The 19,986-nt window shown below is 40.9% G+C and overlaps 3 protein-coding genes across 3 annotated transcripts in view; 1 reads left to right on the plus strand and 2 right to left on the minus strand.

Moving 5' to 3' along the window:
• LOC126403715 (serine/threonine-protein phosphatase PP1-beta catalytic subunit) overlaps positions 1-19,986 on the minus strand; it is a 659,813-nt gene that overhangs the window by 549,348 nt on the left and 90,479 nt on the right. The gene's annotated exons all lie outside the window — the stretch shown is intronic.
• Positions 1-19,986, minus strand: part of c17h11orf68 (chromosome 17 C11orf68 homolog) — a 616,176-nt gene that overhangs the window by 505,705 nt on the left and 90,485 nt on the right. The window lies entirely within an intron of this gene.
• LOC126403701 (adenylate cyclase type 4-like) lies at positions 3,511-19,925 on the plus strand. Its single transcript, XM_050066424.1, has 26 exons — positions 3,511-3,789; positions 5,661-7,039; positions 8,788-8,985; positions 9,070-9,231; positions 9,783-9,932; positions 10,451-10,605; positions 10,836-10,947; positions 11,066-11,193; positions 11,825-11,983; positions 12,068-12,227; positions 12,784-12,960; positions 13,078-13,106; positions 13,341-13,394; positions 13,608-13,671; positions 13,815-13,912; positions 14,069-14,153; positions 14,620-14,757; positions 14,877-14,954; positions 15,319-15,494; positions 16,832-16,916; positions 17,010-17,168; positions 17,684-17,830; positions 17,920-18,027; positions 18,169-18,283; positions 18,433-18,557; positions 18,647-19,925. The coding sequence occupies exons 2-26, from the start codon at positions 6,053-6,055 to the stop codon at positions 18,779-18,781; spliced, it is 3,984 nt and encodes a 1,327-aa protein (XP_049922381.1). The 5' UTR covers positions 3,511-3,789; positions 5,661-6,052; the 3' UTR covers positions 18,782-19,925.

Consider the following 19,986-nt stretch of genomic DNA (forward strand, 5'->3'; position numbering starts at 1 on the left):
ATAACCGGCTAGGTGAGTTATGAACAATAGTGAAAATAGACAGCACATCTATTTTGGGAACATCCTGAGCAAGACATTGAATTTTCACAGGAGACTCAATGGACCAGCGACGTCTGATTCAGGTAGATGCAGAGGGTGGAGGCTGTCGGTCTGTTGTGTCTTTGTGGCACCACTAACATATTTGCATACCATACAATAATAAGTACAGGGCAGCAACAGTGTTATAAATTCAAAATGCTTATTTAAAACTCCTTCAGAAGCTTGATGAATACTTTAACCCTTCTGGACAAATCCCAGCTATCTCAGCGTAAATCTAACACAAACACACCACCGACTTCAGCTTGGCATTACTATCCCAATGCATGCAGCATTCACCATGGAGACATCCACAGCTTTCATCTGGCACTAAAACCCGCAGCTGCACAATCCTCTCACCAGTGTGAGTGTGTGTGTTTGCTGAGGTTGTAAAAATTACTTGTTTGGTAATATAGAGGAATATTACTCCACAAATACACATGTTTGATTTGGAAAAAACAGTATTTGTACAGGGCAAGTTGGTTAGAAATAGACTGTGTGCTCTTTTTATAGTACTTCCCTTTTGTTTTTCTTCGAATGCCCAAACTATGAAAAAATGTGCCACTATATTACAAGGAATGTTTCCTCGTGGGACCTTCTGTTTCTGTACTTTCACACGCTTCCTTACCCTTACCCGAGGTAGAACAAAACATGGCCATGTTATTTTGTAATGTTGATGATGAATTTGATCAATATATTGACTCACCCCACAGGTATTTTCTCTATTTTTAGTTCTAGATTTATGTGTACATCACTGCAATACGGGTCTGAGAGTAACATAATTTCAATTGTCCAGTGTATATGATGATATTGACAAATAAAGCTGACTTGACTTGAGGTGAAAAAGTGTGGAATGAAACCATTCTGGCGATAGTGTGGTGGTGGAGGAGGGGTTGTTATAGACTAGAGCCTATAGGCTTTTGAATACAAAGCCGTCATTGGCAGGAATTTCACACATACCTTTCCAAAAGAAAGTTACGTGTACTTAAGGTAATATGCTATGTTGGCACAGCTCGGGCCATCACACTGATTGAGAAACTTTGCACAAAATCAAGGAAGGTGGTGCAAGAAAGCAAAATGTGTAAAGTGAGGGGTTACATTCCTGTTTTCCAAGGTAAATGTGTAAGAAAGTATGCAAAAATAAAGTGATATAAACATACATTAAAATATAGTTTAACTTCATTAAATCCTGTGGAGCGCAAGATTTCAAAATGTGTCTCCCACCAAAATGACCAAAACAGACAGGTTTACCTCAAAGAACAGAAAATTACCTTAAAGAGACCCAAATGACAAGAAAAATAACCACAAGGAGATGCCACAAAGAAAAACAAAACAACCACAAAGAGACAGAAAGCAACTACAAAGAGACATAAAATAGCTACCAAAACAGACACAAAACAACCACAAGGAGACTCAAAATACACACAAATTTACCTTAAAACAAACACAAAAGTACCTCAATAAGGCACAGAATTACCTTAAAGAGACCCAAATGACTACACAAAGACACACAATAACTAGAAAGAGACACAAAAAGGCCACAGAGAGATGCAACAGAACTGCAAAGAGACACAAAATAACTACAAAAACAGGCAAAATAACCACAAAGAGATACAAAATGACAAAAAAGACACCAATTTACTTAAGAAAAAACACAAAATTACTTCAATAAGACACAAACTAACCACAAGGAGACACACAAAGTAACAACAAAGAGACACCAAACAGCCACAAAGAGACACACAATGACCAAAAAAAGACACAGAATTACCTTAAAGAGAGACCCAAATGACTACAAAAAGACACAACAGAACCACAAGCAAATACATGAGGACTACAAAGAAAAGCGAAACAACCACAAAGAGACAGAAAGTGACTACAAAGAGACACAAAATGAACAAAAACAGATACAAAATTACATTACAGAGCCCCAAATGACAACAAAAAAACCCCAAAATGACTACAAAGAGACAAAACAAACACAAAGAGACACAGAGTGACTACAAAAAGACACAACAGAGCCACAAGAAGATACATTACTACAAAGAAAAACAAAACAACTACAAAGAGACATAAAATGACAAATAAACACCTCAAAATTATCTCAAAAAACACAAAATTACCTCAAAGAGACCCAAATGACTACAAAAAGACACAACAGAACCACAAGAAGATACACAAGAACTACAAAGAAAAACAAAACAACCACAAAGAGACAGAAAGCAACTACAAAGAGACACAAAATGACCAAAAGAGACACAAAATTACCTCAAAAATACACAAAAATGACTTTAAAGAGACCCAAGTGACAACGAAAAGACAGAAAAATGACTACAAAGAGACACAAAACAAACACAAAGGGACACAAAGTGACTACAAAGAGATACAAAAAGGCCACAGCGAGTTGCAACAGAACAGCAAAGAGACACAAAATAACAGGCAAAACAACCACAAAGAAACACCAAGTGACTACAAAAAGACACAAAATAACCACACAGACACAAAGCGACTACAAAGAGACACAAAACAACTACAAAGAGATGAAAAATGACAAAAAAAGACACAAATTTACCTAAAAAACAAACACAAAATTACCTCAATAAGACCCAAAATAACCACAAGGAGATACAAAGATGAAACACAAAATGACCAAAAAGACACACATTTACCTCAAAGACAAATGACAGCAATATGACACAAAACAGCCACAAAGAAATGCAACAGAACTGCAAAGAGACACAAAATAGCTACAAAAACAGGCAAAACAATGACAGAGAGACACAAAAAGACCACAAAGAGATGCAACAGAGACACAAAGCTGTTTGTTTTCTTAAGATATAACATTAGTTTTTTTGTGACTGTAAATGTGGAGGACTTCAATACTGCATTCTGAAAAAGTGAAGGGAACAGGTCCCCCGTGTCCCCCAGCATATTACACCCCTGCCTGTCCCTGTTTTGCCCAAGCAATAGCGCCAAATTCCAAAAATTAGGAAAGATAAATAAAAAAAAACAGTTTAAAGGAAAGGAGCCTCATATTTGTGGATCTGTATATACCATGGGGTTGAATCTATAACAAAACATCATATTTTATAAGCTCTTTGTATGTTTGGTATGCAAAAGAAGTTAATTTATAACGCAACTCCAGCTGTCAGATAAACGTAGGGAAGTAAAAAGCACAACATTCCTCCCTAAAATGATGTGGAGAGGAAGTGGGAAGAAATATTAAAGGAAAGTACCTGACTTGAATTTGCACTTAAGAAGAGCTCTTAATTTGTAAACTGATTTACACACGCTTTAACATTGTGTTTTTAACAGAGAAACACCTGCAGTGTGACCTTTGACCTGCCCTTCCTCTCCATCCCTATTTGCATAGCCGGACCAGGGCGCTCGTGCCTGTGTGCGCACGCCCCCGCATTCACCTGCCTTCCTCGCGCTCGAACCTCTCACACGCTGGCTCGTGCGCACAACCAGCTGCAGACCTACTAACGGCTGGTTTGTGAGAAGAAAAAGAAACTTTAACCGGATAACTTGGACTTTTTTAGATGTTTTTAACGGTTTAAAGTGTTTTTTACTGCTCTACGACGACAATAAAAGGATGGCGGAGGAAGCTGAGCGATAAACACGCAGAGGGAAATTAACCTTATCGTGTGTAAGCTAACCTGCGTTAAGTTAAAGGGGGAGAGCGACCACAGAGACGTTAACGACAATAATGAGGTAAGAAAATATACTTTTTAATATTTACATTAATTTAAATTTCTCTCGTGTTTCAACTTCTATTTTAACGTCCAAACGCTGTTTGTTTTATGTCCTGTGACACAGTTAACTTTTATTAACGTGAAATAAGTGACTGAACCGATAATATTGACATGTTAAGTGAGCTATTAACCGCTCACTGTTTAATAATCGATACTTAAACAGGACAAAATTAACTTTAAACTGTAGCTTTTAGTCCTGTGTGACTATTAAATCTTTATTTCAATGATGAGAGGCGACTCAATGCTTTTATGTTTAACCAGCTAGCTATAACAAATTAAGTTAACGTTAAGTTAACAGATTGTTTAACGTTAACGTTACGTGATTTATTTTATGAAAGCTTATCATCCGTTACGCTACATTTAAAGCAAGTTAGATGTTTAAGATAGCTTTGTTGAAACTGTCATTCATTCTTCCCCATTTGTGTTAACTTTATCTACCTTTTCATACTCGACATTCAACTTTGGAGATATGTTCTTGTTACTTGTGCGGTTGAACAGGCTTTTTATAAATTCTGTTTACCCTAAATTAGAGATATTTTGCATGAAAAATACCCTTTTTGTCACTAGTATTGCTGAAGAAACTGGATCATTAATGTGATATTCAATAAAGAAATAGCTGGAACAGTTAGGCTAGTTGATAAATCAGAAAATTACCTCTGTTGCAGCCTTTTAAATATGAGGATTTGCTGCATTTGTTTGTCTGTTGTGATATTGATGAGATTAACCAAATATTACCAAAATATTTGGGAGTTTAAACTTATATTGATCAAAACAAACAAGTGGAGGACTTACTTTGGGCTCTTGGAAGTTGTATTTTATATTAAAAACAATTAGATGGATGAATTAATTGAGAAGATTGTGTACAGATTAATCAATATATTAGAAAATGGAGTTGCAGCTCAAGCTTCAAGTGCAGTAGCAAATGTCTGTTATTGTGTGTTATATGGTTGGTGACTAAGAAGACAGAAACATTTAAATGATATTCAATAAACATACTATGTTCCTAGTTTTGATCGAAAGAAGTCAGAGTTGGAAAACCCCTTCTTTTTTGCAGAGTGTTTTACAGGCAAGCAGAACAGAGTAGTGAAACCAGCAGACAAGGAAAAGGGACACCACTGGAGCAACAATAAATGTACTGTCATGACCACATAGTGTCACAGTTTAAAGTGGGTCAGCCTTAAAAAGACACGCAGCGCCTCCTTTTTTGTGTGCTACACTGACTGGACAGGTCAGTCACGGTGAGCGAATGAATCAGATGATTTACTGTTTAATCCCTCCGCGACTTTCATATTAAATCAGATATGTACCTGTAGCAGAAGAGACAGATTAAAGAGATTTTTTTAATCCTGGAATTGATGGTGACATTGGAGCGGGCTGGGTATGATGAAGGTAGTCTGCGCTGTCAGATGACAGGGAGGAAGAAGCATCAGAGCAAACCACTGAGTGTAGGTGGTGACTGGAAAAAATGCTTCTAAAGTGCACTGGGTGCGTCGCTGACATGTCATTCCAGTACACACCTGAGCTGTGTGTACGTGTGTTGTGCGTGCGTGTTTGTTGCAGGGGAAGAGCCCAAAGCTAGACTGACAAGTTTCTGTGCATAATGGGGAAATGACTAGAGGAGGTTTGTCATTAAAATGGTATTAAAACCATGCACAGGTATAACTTCCCTGCTCTCATTGTTGGACTTTACTAGTCACACAGACACAAGCACAGCCTCTCAGCTAAAAAAGTAAATGTTCAGCAGTAAATTTATACATTAAGCTTTTGTTTATTCTTTGCTGTGATCGTGATGTAATTATTCTAGTTTATCTTTTCCTTGTTTTTTGGCAGGGAGACTCCATCCAGAAAGCATCAGCACTTGTCAAAGGAGATTTTGCTGTGGTTTAAGATTCCTTACCAGCGATCTTTGGGAGTAACCACAGATCATCTTCATCATCGGCGTCATCTTAATCTATTTTGCTGATATCTTTTTAGCTGTAGGAGAGGATTCAAAACAGAGGAGCTGGACTCTTGTTGGAGCAAAATTGCCAGATTTTTCTTTGTGTTTTAATTCATTTAATCTGACACACAGACAAAGGTGCACAGATATAAACAAGGAAAAGACAAAGAAGTAAACACTATCCCAGTTTGCACTTATCATGTAGACGAGGTGAGAGACAGCCAGAAAAAGCGAAGTGACAAGTGGATAGACGGCGAGATCCCTCACACTCACACGGGTCACAATGCCAGATGAGTCGCAAGGTTTTCAGGAAAAGGGGATGCCTGGAGAGGAAGCACCACAGGTGTCTTTAGTACCCAACATTGTGGTCATCTCCAGTGATGGAGAGGGCAAAATCCCTGGAGGCAATATCCTGGAGCTTGACGACTTTGGTAAAACAAAAGACGGGGTGAAACAGTCAGCACAAAGCAGTGACATTTTGCAAGCAAACGACAGGAGTGATGCCGCATTAAATGCAATCAATCCCACAGGCGGGAGCCAGTCAGGACTCAGTGACTCCCAGGTTTTCGTAGAGGTCGGTGTGGCTAAAACAGCACACGCACCTGAACCTCTCAAGGCCGATTCTTTGTTGAAGGGAACAGGTGTGACCCCGCAGGCTACGGGTCATGATTCCCCTGACAAATCATCCTCTGATAGGCTACAAACTGACACCAGTAGCTCAGCGCAAACGAACGGCTACAGTGACTCTGACTACAGCAGCGCAAAATCCAGCCCTGGTTACAACGGCACTAGTTTCAGCACTGACCTCTGTGACGAGGAGTTATCCGAGCTCGACCGAAGCTCCTGTGAAAAGACGAACCATACCTCTCCTGTCAATTTCTCAGAGCCCAGTTTAGACTCCTCTATTAAAAACACCAAAAACAGTCCAGACGATGACAGAGGCGATTCCAAAACAGACTTTCCTGTTAAACCAAAATCAGTGGACTCACCTTGCTGCAGTTCGCCCGCATATACCGAAGTTTCATTCGCTCAAACAAGGAGCAGCATCGATGTCAGGTGGGACGACGAATACGGAAACGAGGACGAATGCGAGGACAGGCGAAGCACCCGGTCCAGGCAGAGTGTGAAAGAGGGGATGTGTTGCTGCTATCAGGCGTTCAGCAGGGCTTGTCTGCAGTGCGTGGAGGAGACTCCGGCCATGCTGTCTGGACTGGTGCTGTCTCTGGCTTTCTGTGTGGCCATCATCGTCCTCATTCCCACCACAGGAAGGGTGAGAAATGGAGTGTGTGTGTCTATGTGTTTCAAGGGGTGTGCTGTTTTAAACTTTTAAATTTCACAACCTGCCACATATCTGACAAATACATATAGGTTTTTATTATCTTTTTTTTTTCTTTTTTAATTTATCAAGTAAAAACCCTAAAACAGTAACTGGTTCCAGCTTCTAAAATGTGAGGATTTGCTGCTTTTCTTTGTTTTATATCATTGTAAATACAATTTTTGTGGAGTTTTAGACTGCTGGTTGAAGTATTTTAATTATGTCAACTTCAGCTCTATGAACTTGTGTTTTTATTTACACATTTCAGAACAACTAATAGTCAAGTTGATGGTTGATTTATTTCATTATCAATTAATCTGCTGATTATTTTTGTGATTAATTAAGTCCTGTTTGCACAGGACTACACTACCTGGGGACCTCTAGTAATTTTTAATAATTGCGGGTTGATGTGTGACCTTAATCCTGCGCAATCCGTAATTTGTCACACAAAAATTTTAGCGCAAATTACCTATTGTGTCAATAGGTATCAATAGGTATTTTGATTTCTCTACTCCTTGTTTTGGCCTCTTTCCTGGTTGAGAATTACGGAGGTTGTGTCGGCAATTATAAAGACAGTTTTGACAGAATTTTGGGTGCAGGAGACTCATGATCTCGCCACACAGCTTAAGACCCATCTGCCGAAAGAGCAAGCTCAAGTCAATTGGAGGAGTGAAACCTTGAAAGATGATGAGATGGATGACATGTGGCAATGTGTTGCAGAACCGGTTCTGTTTAAGTAAGCTTACAGTTTAAAACTATTAGAGATATTGAAAATATCTAAAAATCTGTCACCAGTGCATCAACACGAGTATTTTGCTGCACAGTTTTACAGCCAGCTTCGATGGAGGAGAAGGAAACAGACACAGAGCCTTAAACCAGTTCTTCCAAAACACCAGAACATTCTTGTGCTTCAATTAGAAAGCCTACACGACTTCTCATCGCCACACAACAGTGAGGAACATGACGACAGAACATATATAGGTCATCCACATCATCCTGCAATTAAAAAGACACGTTATTGACTTTTATTGTCGATAGAAATGTTTGTAAGAAAGCATTTATCTGGCTTCAAGTACACGTTTTCTAACATCATAAATGTCCAAAAGACGAAGAGTTTTATCCTTTATTTGTAGAATTATAGGCAGTATTTAATGCAAATATTGTATTTGTTTAGATGTAGTTAATTATTCATCCCTTTCTTCCACATTTTATAAATTTCATGAATCAGTTGGACACTTTGAAAAAGAATATTGGCATCAGAGTTAATTCTCTGGAGAAAAAGAAACAAGAGGAGACTCACTCGTCATGTTGTCTCACTGCAAAAATTGAAATACCTTTACTTCACGTGGCAGGAGCAGATAAAAAAAAAGCATTGCACCAGCTGTTTAAAGCTTTAAAGGCTTTCATGTCTGATGAATAAAGGCATTTTAATTTTGGTCTGTAGTGCAGAGCAGACAGGTGCTTTTTGAATGTAGTAAACAGCTGAGTCAAAATAGGACAATGCATATTAACATGAAGCGCTCCTTTGCTTCTGTCTGCGCCTGTAGTGACGTTTCTTTCTAACATACATAGCACTAAAAACCTTTGAGGATATTTCTGTGTTTAAATTTTTCCAGGTTTGACACGCTGCCCTAGTTCACAGTGAATCAAGAACATGGATAAAAACAGGTTTTTCAGCTTGTAATTTTTGCCCATCTGCACAGAAAATCGACGTCCACGTAGGTGCTCTGTCAGTGTTGTGTGTGGTTCTTTGTCTGAGTGCCGCCCTGCTCGTCTGCCTGCCCTGGCTGGCCACAGTGAGGCGCTGCGGAGGAGCCCTGGCCCTCTTCGTCTGGGGAACGCTGTACATCGTCGCCATTGTCTTCATCTTCACTGGGGGACCCGTCACCACGTGGGAACAGGTGAGAAGGACGCAAAAGGCGAATGAGTTTTGTTTTATTCTTTAACTTTTGTTAATCGCTGACTCTTTGCATCCGTCTTCCCAGGTGGCGTTTTTCCTCTTCCTCTCTGTGAGTGTGTACACAGTGCTGCCTCTGTCTATGGCCTGGGCCCTCATGGTGGGGATTGGGACCAGCCTTTCACACATCATCATCATCAGTGTCTATGTCCCCGTCACAAGCCCGAAGACACCGGACCTAGCTGTGCAGGTAAAGACGCTTATAGTATCTGACTTAATTTATAAGCACATCCACATTTGTGTCGGTATGAATGCATAGTTTAGTTGGTTTCAAAACAAACACCTGCACATAAAACGAGCGTCAAGTGTAAATGCAGACAAATAAGAGATAAGAGATGAGCATGTTTTGCATGTGCCACAGAAATAGCACACAGATTCAAATGTCATGTGAAGCTCAGGTCGGCATGATACGGACTTGTGGTTTGGGACGAGCAGTGTTTTACAGTTTTGCTGGAAAAAATGCAAATGATCTGCATCAGTGTTTATTGGTTACCTGAGAAGTCCTAGACCTGGTTTACATAGCCTGTTGTTTGTCTTTGATTAAATAGCAGAGTGTGGTTTTCAGTTATGTAAAATCCATGAAAAATGTACACAAATTCAAAGTGATAATGACCTTATTTTGCAACTGTGTCGTTAATTAATTGGCATATTACAACTACCACGTTGCTCTTACTGTTGTGGCGATACAATAGAGACAATTAATTAAGTCAATAATCTCCTCTTCTCTGACTTCCTACTCAGCTGGTGGCAAATGCAGTCCTGTTTGTGTGTGTGAACTGCGTCGGGATCTTTCACCTGTGGATGACCGAGCACGATCTGAGGATATCCAATCAGAAGAGAGAGGAGTTCAGCGCCATTCGCTCTCAGAAGGAAATCAGGAAATATCAGCAGGTTAGAACACACGCTTGAAATTCTTTTGACAAAGTAGCTTTAATTTAAATGGCACAGATTCATTTTGATTTTGGTTTGTGTTTATTTGCTTTATTTATAACAATACAATCTCTTCTGCTTGTTTCAGTCACTCTGAATTTAAAATCGTTATGCGCAATCACTCTCATTAAAGGGCTCTTTACCTGGTGACTGTATGCTTCTCTGGCTATTAGGTCAATAGATTAATCATTTACTTGTCTGAGGCCTGTCTGCAATAGAATAGGCAAACCCAAGTGGACACTATTCATGGCGAGTAAACAAATAGATGCAACATGCTCCACTAAGTAAGCATGGTGTTGCTTCAAAGGGGCTTTCAATGGCCGCGTGTTTCATTTACAGCCTTTGTGCCTTTGTGAACAGACTGTCACCTCTGTAAGACAGAAATCCAATGACCCAGTGTTCAACGTCTCAAAACATCACACAATGTCTCCACACACATTTTTACCCCCCCTCTGTTTTTTCTGTGTCCTCGGCAACAGGAGCAGCTCCTCCTGTCGATATTGCCTCGGTACATCGCCATTGAGCTGAAAACGGAGGTGATAAAGAGGCTCGTCAAGCCCAAGGGCGACGAGGAGAATGAATCCAAATCCCACAACTTTCACAGCCTCTACATACGGAAGCACAGAGATGTCAGGTGACTATTACAGCTTTTACAAGGTGATGTTGAGCGTGTCAGAGCCAATACATCTCCCGTCTGCTCTCATGAGAAAAAATAATTGACTGTGCATAGTATAGACTTCTAACCTGCAATTGTGCCGAGGATAAATCAAAGATATTTATATATTAACTGTATTTATTGTGCAGCTGTCATCGTCTGAATATGTCCCTCATATTTGTGTCTTCTCCCTGTGCGGCTTTGTGTAGCATCCTGTACGCAGACATCGTGGGCTTCACAAAGCTGGCGAGTACCTGCTCACCAGAGGAGCTGGTCGCTGTGCTCAACAAGCTCTTTGGCAGATTTGACGACATCGCCAAGGTGAAAACACCAGCACATCCAGCCCCAAATATTGAACTTTTATTGCACTTGTATTTCTGTACAAAGGACAGGTTTGTGTTATGACAGACTCCCTCTCTCTGTTTCTCTCCATCTGTAGAAGAATGGGTGTCTTCGCATTAAGATCCTTGGTGACTGCTACTACTGTGTGTCTGGCCTACCTGACCCTATTCCCACCCACGCCAGGAACTGTGTTCAGATGGGGCTGGACATGTGCACCGCCATCAGGTCAGTTTTTACCCAACGTTTTTAGATGTGTCTGTCTTCTGTAATTATTTAAGATTTGATTATAAAACAAATGTGTGTTGTGCTCTCTTTCTGTCTAACATCGTGTTGAGGTGCCTCCCACCTGCTGGTTTCTGTTTGAAAGCCGTTAAAGCTACTCAGTGCTCTTCATTTGCATCTGCTGTGACTGTACTCCGTGTAACTTCCTTGTGGATCTCATGGCACCTTTGTTTCACTACTCTGTCCTCTACAACTGAAACCAAACTATTACAGCTCAAAGCACACAGAGGGTACATACAGCACCATCATATGCAAATTGACCATAATGTTCTCAAAGTGCATATGTTCAGCGTGGTCTTGTTGTGTTTGGCTTTATGTTAAAACTGATTGCCTTTAATTTATATGGAAAAAACTAGATGAAAAAGAAACATATTTTGTGTATCAGTCCTCAGACCATATGCTCCCTTTGTTACGCAATGATCTGCATCATATTTATTATCAGAGTGTCTAAAATTGTCCTCTCACTAACTGGACAAAAAGTTTTACTTGTTTCATCACTGTTCCAAAATAAAAAGTCAGAACTTTATCGTCGTGCATCAACATATATTTACTCACACTTTTGTCTCCCCTGTAGTAAACTGCGCGAGGCGACGGGGGTTGAGATCAGCATGCGCGTCGGCGTTCACACCGGCAACGTGCTCTGTGGTGTGATTGGCTTGCAGAAGTGGCAGTACGACGTGTGGTCACACGACGTCACGCTAGCCAACCACATGGAGTCCGGAGGTCTACCTGAGTGAGAAAATCTTAAAACCTGCTCAGTGATATTACAGCTTAAATGTGTTTTATGTTTTGTTACTAATGCTGTTATTATTAATAGGCGAGTCCACATCACAGAGGAGACTCTGCAGCACTTGAACGGGGCGTATGAAGTGGAGATTGGAGACGGGGGGAGTCGGGATCCTCTGCTTCAAGGAAGAACAACCTACCTTGTTATTGACCCACAGAAGTCGGCCAGCGTCTCCAGGAGACCTAAATCGGTAGGTGTGCACGTGTTTGTGCGTGTGAATGCAGATAGTGTCAAATGTGTGTTCAGAAAACTTTTTTTTGTCTCATTGGAGCTAAAGTACAAATTTTGAGCACCCAAAGGACACTTTCAGGATTATTTACTGTGCTTGTTGAACTTGCGAAACTTCATAGGGAAGAAAAATAGTAGTTTTAATTTTTAAAATTGTTCCTATTATTGATTACAGACTTGACAATCTAAGGTATCAAAGGTATCAAATTTCTGATTAGCTAATTAAGTATGCAACTTCATGAAATAGACTGTTTATTTTGAAAAGCTGAGTTAAAACAAAAGGAGGACAATCTTCCTCAGAGTAGCTGCAGTTCTGTCATTACTGTGCGTATTATATGGGCATCTGTGGTGCTCACAAACCCTGCAGACGTGCTCTTTAGCAAGGTACTGAGTGAATCAAAATTTCTGTGCTGGTGCTCTCTGTATCGATAGCTTCAGGTGAGGAGTATGCAGAAAAATGACAGTTCCTGCGGGGAACAGAGTAAGGTGCAATAACGTAACCTCCATCTTGATTTCAGGGAAACACTCTCTCATCAGGAGAGAACAGGCAGCGAGCGTCGGTCCGGATGTCCCAGTACCTGCAGTCCTGGCGGAGCATCCACCCCTTCGCAGACCTGAGTAACCCTGACGCCAAGTCCTCCAAGAAGCCAATCAGTCCCATTAATGCTGCCATGAACCAGTCGCAGCTCTCTGCAGTATGTATTAGCACTATACAGAAATTAGATCAATCATTGTGTTTGCTTGTTATTGTAGGTTGTGCATTTTTTGACTGTTTGTGTGTCTGTGTGTCTGCGTGTGTGTGTTTGCTCCAGGAGAGACCACTTTGCCAGACGAACAGCTGGTAAGTTCCCAGATATATGAACAGCACTTACAGCAAAACACAGCTTTGTTTACTTAGGGAGAATTAGAAGACAGCATGCAGCTGTTTGCGCTGATGCAACACATTTCATGTGTTTTCTCTTTGGCTATTACGCATTGTTTATTTTGTTAGATTGAGGTTCTGAAGGAAACTCACTAGGTGAATCTGTGTTGTTTTAGTTAAAGCTGTTTCTGTTGTGTTCTTGTTTTGTCCCAGTTTGGTTGTGGATAATGATGTTAGGGGATCCCTGGACCCGCTGGACAGTGCAGGGTAAGTTTTCATCTGTTGTAAACTGTTTTTAATTGGTAGAACTAATTTACCAGTTTCTCAAACATGTCAGATTGCTTTTTAACAACTTCTTTATTATGAAAACTTCTGACTTTTGTGATAATTTACCCAGTCTGCACATCTTAATTTGGGATTAAACCTGTCAGTGTCTCGTCCGTCCCCTTTTTTGATTTTGACTTTTTGTTTCCCATGAAGGAGGAGGCTGAAGAAGCTCAACTGTTTGACTCTGCTCTTCAACGACCTGAGCCTGGAGAGAAAGGTGGGTTCATTCTCCGGTCTCACGTGAGAAAACATAAACAGCATGAATCCAGGATGTACAATTTATTTGTGTTCCTGTGTCTCTGTGTTTGCAAAACAATTATTTCTAAAGTGTCGGTCTAATTTTACGTGTTTGTGTTCCAGTTCCGCCTCTCAGAAGTAAAAGGTTTGCACCATTCAATGAGCTGCATTGCTTTGATCTTCGTTACTAATTTCGCTGTCCAGATGCTCGTCTCTGAGAAGTGAGTAGGACTCTGGTCAGATTCACGCTTCATTTTCACTCGATTAAACTCATGTCCTGAATTAAATCAAAGTAAATCTCTTGTTCACCAGCTCACATACACGCATCTTTATTTGCTCACTTAACAGTGCAAATGATTTGTTTCCTCCCCTCCCAGAAACTTTGAGATAGCCGTGTCGTACAGTGTGACCTTCCCTGTGCTGGTGCTGCTTCTGTCCATTGCTTTCACTGGATACTTGGAGGTAAATGAAACACTTATGTGGTGTGTTTGTAATAACACTGAGCAGTATTTGTGTTATGAAATGAGTCTGTGCACCCGTGTCTTGTCACGACTGTTTCCTGCCACCACATTTTCGTCACTGATTCTTGGTCAGACGTCTCGAAAGGCTTCTGATGGATACGAAAAACTCATCTGAAAATTTTAAGGACACACGAAAAGTTACAGAGTCAGAGTGCAAACACGATTCACACAACTTGAAGTCATATTTATTGACTAATTGACTTCAATAGTGCGACAATGTCGGACCAAAAAAATGGACTCAGTGTGCAAAGGCCTCAAGTCGGTATTTTCATCCAAAATAGTCAGATGTTTAAGAATAATTATGACCTCACGTTGTGTCAATCACGTTTACACGTTGACTCTGTAACGGACCGTTTTAGTATCGTTTTATATCTGTGTTAAATGCTTGAATGTCCGTTCGTTTTCAGAAGTGGCGTTCCAAGATGCCACTGAGTGTTCAGTGGATATCGGGGCTGTCCCGCAGTGTCTCCACGAGGGCGGCGCTACGAGTGTTTGTTGTCACCCTCTGCGTGCTCATCACCCTGCTTATGGCCATCCTCAACTTTGTGAGTTCTTCTCCTGCCTCTCAGATATCGTGTTATCGCTTTCTGTCTTTTCCTGTTTCATGTCATTCATAGATAGATTTGATGTTCCGTCAGTCAGTTTTTCTGTTTTTGTCTCTCAGTTTTTCCTCCCAGGACACAACTGCACGGCGATTACCAACCAGACAGAGCTGGAGGGTCTCAAACTCTACACCGTGCCTGTAAGTACTTCCATGTTATTATTATTTATCCATCCTTCATCTGTAACATGTGTCTTTTAATTGCTGCGGGAAAGTATACCGATGCTGTTTTTTTTCCCCCTGATAAATCCTGCCAACGAGCTGAACATTTAAAAACTTAAATGTCCATAAATGCTGCAATTTTTGCACATTTTACTTCTTAAGTTATTTTAATTTTTCACATGCATAAGACAGGAGAAGTAAAACAAAACATACAAAGATACACACACAGAAAAGAGTGTGTGTCTTTATGAGTTTGAATGTTGAGAGCTTCAGTACAAGCTTTGATTGCTCCTCCCTTGTCATAACATACACATTCTTTCTCCTCCTCTCATCAAACATCCAGTACTACCTGTACTGCTGCTTGCTGGCCATGCTGGGAGTGATTGTGTTCGTCAGGACGTGCCTGTCTCTGAAGGCGCTGCTGCTCACCCTGGCTGTGGTGGTTTACCTGGCCCTCTTCCTCCACGTCTATGCCCCGAGGTCCTACTGCCTCATCGACCTGCTTCACAACGACTCCATGTGAGCGAAGCTGAAGTGCAATTAGGTTTTAACAGCTTTACGTGTCTGAACATTGTTTTGTTTGCCAAATTACGTACTGATGAAGAAACTTGAAGAGTGAATCCAAGCTGCCTCCTGAACAGCAATAAGCAGCTTTCTAGTGGTAGAATTATTACTCAGTTAATCGATGAGTTGATCGACAGAAACATTTTTGATGTCTTTCTAATACACTAAACATTTAAATCATGAACATGGAAAACCTGCCAAAAAGTTGGATTATTATGAAATGAATATTTTGGGGGTTTGTACAGTGTTTTGATCACGTCAAGCAATTTTAAGGCGTCAACTTCGATTCTTGGAAATTGTGATGGGCGTTTTTTTTATTTGGAAAAATACTCAACAGATTAATCACTATGAAAATAATTGATAGTTGCAGCCCTGCAGGTTTCTATTTAAAGCAAACTGGATTTAATAGCATTCAGTGCTAACCTGCTGTGTATCATGTTTTCAATAGACTTAAAACGTGTGTGTTGTGTGAAGTTGGGCTAGTTCAGATCTTTTGAGGTGGGGTTGTATGAGGTACTGATCCATATAGTCAGTGTATTACCTACAGTAGATGGCAGTCGGCACGTCCACAGTTTGGAGGATCGGTTATCTTGTTTGTGTTACTGTGTGACTTTGGTGTTTTAAAGGGTCAGTTTGGATTCACCAAAGACACACAGTAAGACAAACAAACTAAATGATGAAGGCAGAGGTAGACCAGCAGCTCCTGTGTTATGTGAGGTAAAATTACTGTTTTTGTCAGTGGAGTCTGGTGGCTTTGACGAGAGCATAGATGAGGAACTGAAGCTGTTCAATTCTAACATTGTACTGTTCAGTTATTTGGAAACAAGTAAAACACAGTATGTAATAATCTTACTATGTTACATTGTGTTAATAGACAAACTGTTACAAATAAGATGCATGACAGTGTGCAGGCATGAATATACAGTCACACAGACCCTCAGTAATCCTGCTGAAGTTCACTTTCCACTCGTCCGCATTCATTCACCGCTATCTATAGTCATCACATTGTCCGTCTTGCTCAGCCAAGGTGTTAAATTTCCTGCCTTTTGTCAGCTACTCAGAGTCTAGATTGTGAATCCCTGTCTGGAGTTTCAGATCGCCGTCATTTATTCAAGAGCTTTCCATAGCAAGAGGCCTGCCCGGGGGTGCAGGCCCTATTGACTGAGGGACACAAGACACTCTTGTCTCAGGGATTATGTAATGGAAAGAGAAAACAGAGTGATGGTAGTTTAGTCGTGCAGATTATGTGAGTGTTTGGCTCTAAATGTGTGCGTGTGTGTGTTTTTCTGCAGGCCGGGAGTGCTGAAGGACCCTCAGATCATGTCCGGGGTGTGGCTTGTCATCTTTTACGTCATATGCCTCATACTGGCCAGACAGGTGTGTGTGTGTTTGTACGTCTTTTGTATCATTTAATGAGGGAAAGAAAAATTTGCTTGTATCAGAATGTACTTATATGTCTTTCTCTGTCAGGACGAGCTGAGCAGCCGTGTGGACTTCCTGTTGGATCACTGCTTCCAGACTGAAAAGGAGGACATGGAGACCATGGAGAACGTCAACAAGCTCCTCCTTCAGAACGTCCTGCCGCTCCACGTTGCCTCCTTCTTCATGGGCAAAACTATTCGCAACCAGGTATAGAAAATAAGACATGGCAAAAAGATGCACTTTTTTAATCTGTCGGATTTGTTTCCTGGTTAGCCTGCCCCTCTGTTACCCATGCTAACTTCCACATATCATTTTTCACTGTATACAGGGGGTGAAATGTATTTAAAATTTGGGCAATCTGATCACAAGTGATTACAATATTATAAATACAAGTGTAAACAGCCACCACTACGCGTTGTGATCGATGACTCAAACCACTTGCAGAGGTCGTCTGGGACGCATTTGACCACATATCTTTTGAAGCATAAACACTAACACCATGCTGGACTACGTCATCAGTGTAGGACGTGGTGGTTGTTTTGGTGACAGCGTGCTAATGCTCTGTGTGTTCGGATGACCGTAACACACGTTAATACCAGGTCTAAGTAGGAAAATAGAAACTGAAGAAGAAGAGGAAGAAGAAAAGTTGAGATGATGAGTTGAGATCAGGATGCATGATATCTTAGAATTAAGTCCTTTTACTATTAAAAACTGTGTTGCAGGACCTGTACAGTCAGTCCTATGACTGTGTGTGTGTGATGTTCGCCTCGGTGCCTCAGTTCAAAGAGTTTTACAGCGAGAGCAGCGCCAACAGGGACGGCCTGGAGTGTCTGCGCTTCCTCAACGAGATCATATCAGACTTTGACGAGGTATGAAGAAGAAGATGTGATTATATACAGCCGGTGTGACATTCACTCTGTGTCTCTAACTGTAATCCTGTTTCCTTTTTTTCATGCAGCTTCTCTCGAAGCCCAAATTCTGCTCGGTGGAGAAGATAAAGACGATCGGCAGTACGTACATGGCTGCTGCGGGGCTGACACATGCGCCTCAAGGAGATGAGCAAAAGGTTTGCTTGCAGATGTCTTCGTAACTTTTAGCCTTTTTCTGCAAAACAGTCCTTGAAATCAAATCAAAGTGTTTCCACCTACTACTGCTGCGGTTAAGAGACCCTGCCGTGCATTAACATGATCTCTGGCTCCCCCTACAGAAAGTTGAGATGTCCTACAGCCACGTGCGCTCCATGGTGGAGTTTGCCATCGCTCTGATGGGCAAACTGGAGCTCATAAACACACACTCTTTTAACAGCTTCAAACTCAGGATCGGTGAGTGTGTTCTGGATTAATACTGACACACATGTAACATTTCAATCATTGGATCCATTCATACTGAGACAAACAATTTTAAAACAAAGAATAATGTATGTTTTATATTACTGAACATTTAATAAACCCTTCTTGTTGTTTACCTGCAGGAATAAACCATGGTTCAGTGATTGCGGGCGTGATCGGAGCTCATAAACCTCAGTATGATATCTGGGGGAACTCTGTGAATGTGGCCAGCAGGATGGATAGCACAGGAGTGGAGGACAAGATACAGGTCGGTCGGTGGAATAGAGGTGGCTTAAATGTACAAGTTCACTGTGGATCCATTAAATGTGACATGTGACTTGCGCTTTCTGCTCCCAGGTGACAGAGGAGACGGCCCAGATGGTGGAGAGCGTGGGATACAGCGTCACCCTCAGAGGAGTCGTCAACGTCAAGGGCAAGGGACAACTCACCACCTACTTTATTAACACGGACCAGTCGTCTCCTCAGTTCTGACCTCACACAGGGTCAAAACCCGAGCTGCAAAACTTGTGACCCATGTACCACATGGGATGGTCTAACCTGACACTAGAGCTGCCTTTGTCTTTGGGATGAGACGTTAAACAATATCCTGACCGGTTAAATGAAGACTACAAGTGGCGACTGAAAGCAGAGAGCTTTCTACTCATGGGCCATTTAATGGCGAAGCATGTTGCTCACTCTATCCGTATCTGTACTGTATGTGGGTCATCCTGTGAGCCTACAGGTGGGCGGGTCAAGTCCCCCACCGCACACTTCTTCTTACTGTATTATTCTGAGAACATATAATCTGAATGATGTGTTTTATTATGGTTCACTTAACATGGCTGAATCACATGCGCTGTCCAACAGTGTTCATGTACGGTTAATTTATTGGAAAAAGTATGGTATCCATCTGAGATGTGCCGAAGATTTATTGTTTTATGAAGGATATAGAGATATTTTTTCACTCCATTGTGGTTTCACTGTGGTACAGAATTTATGATTTAGCCTTTTTTTGTTGTTTGAATATTATGTGTCATAGTATGTTGGTACAAAACACTGTGTCTTTGAATGTAGGCAGCAGATATGTGCGTACTTGAAACGGTTCGTGATACTGATTGGTCTTCTCAGCTGGTTCCCAACTTCCAAGAGGTGGCGAGATAAATCGGAGGGGGAGTCACAGCGTAGAAGAGAAGAAAAATTTGTACTGTATAAAATGTATTACATTCCTATGAAAAAAACTCTCACTGCACTAACATGTAAAAGTAGACTCTGCTGTATGTCAAGTGTCATAACTAAGTAAGGTAAGAGACTATGGTTGATGGTCTGATTGCTCACCGCTGGACCTGGAGAGATTTAAAGCAGCCATGTAATTTTAAATCATGGTTTCTATACTCCTGCCCAAAACTGACACTTGTATCACATCTGCACGCAGGCATAATGATGTGCCATGAAACGTCACATAATGCACATCTGACTTTGCACTTTCTAAAATGCTCTATTTTTTAAATGGAGTTCTGCATTACTGTTTATTGAATATTTCTCCTTTTCTTTATATTTCAGTGAGGTGTGAATGTAAAAGAATGTTAAGCATAGGGAAATATTTTTCTATTCTATTTATAAACTAATAATAAAAAAAAAAACATGTGATGTGTTTGTGGACCGGATTCTTTCATGCATAATATGTGTACCTAATTTGC

The sequence above is a fragment of the Epinephelus moara genome, chromosome 17 (genome assembly GCF_006386435.1).
Source record: "Epinephelus moara isolate mb chromosome 17, YSFRI_EMoa_1.0, whole genome shotgun sequence".
Taxonomy (NCBI): Eukaryota; Metazoa; Chordata; class Actinopteri; order Perciformes; family Serranidae; genus Epinephelus; species Epinephelus moara.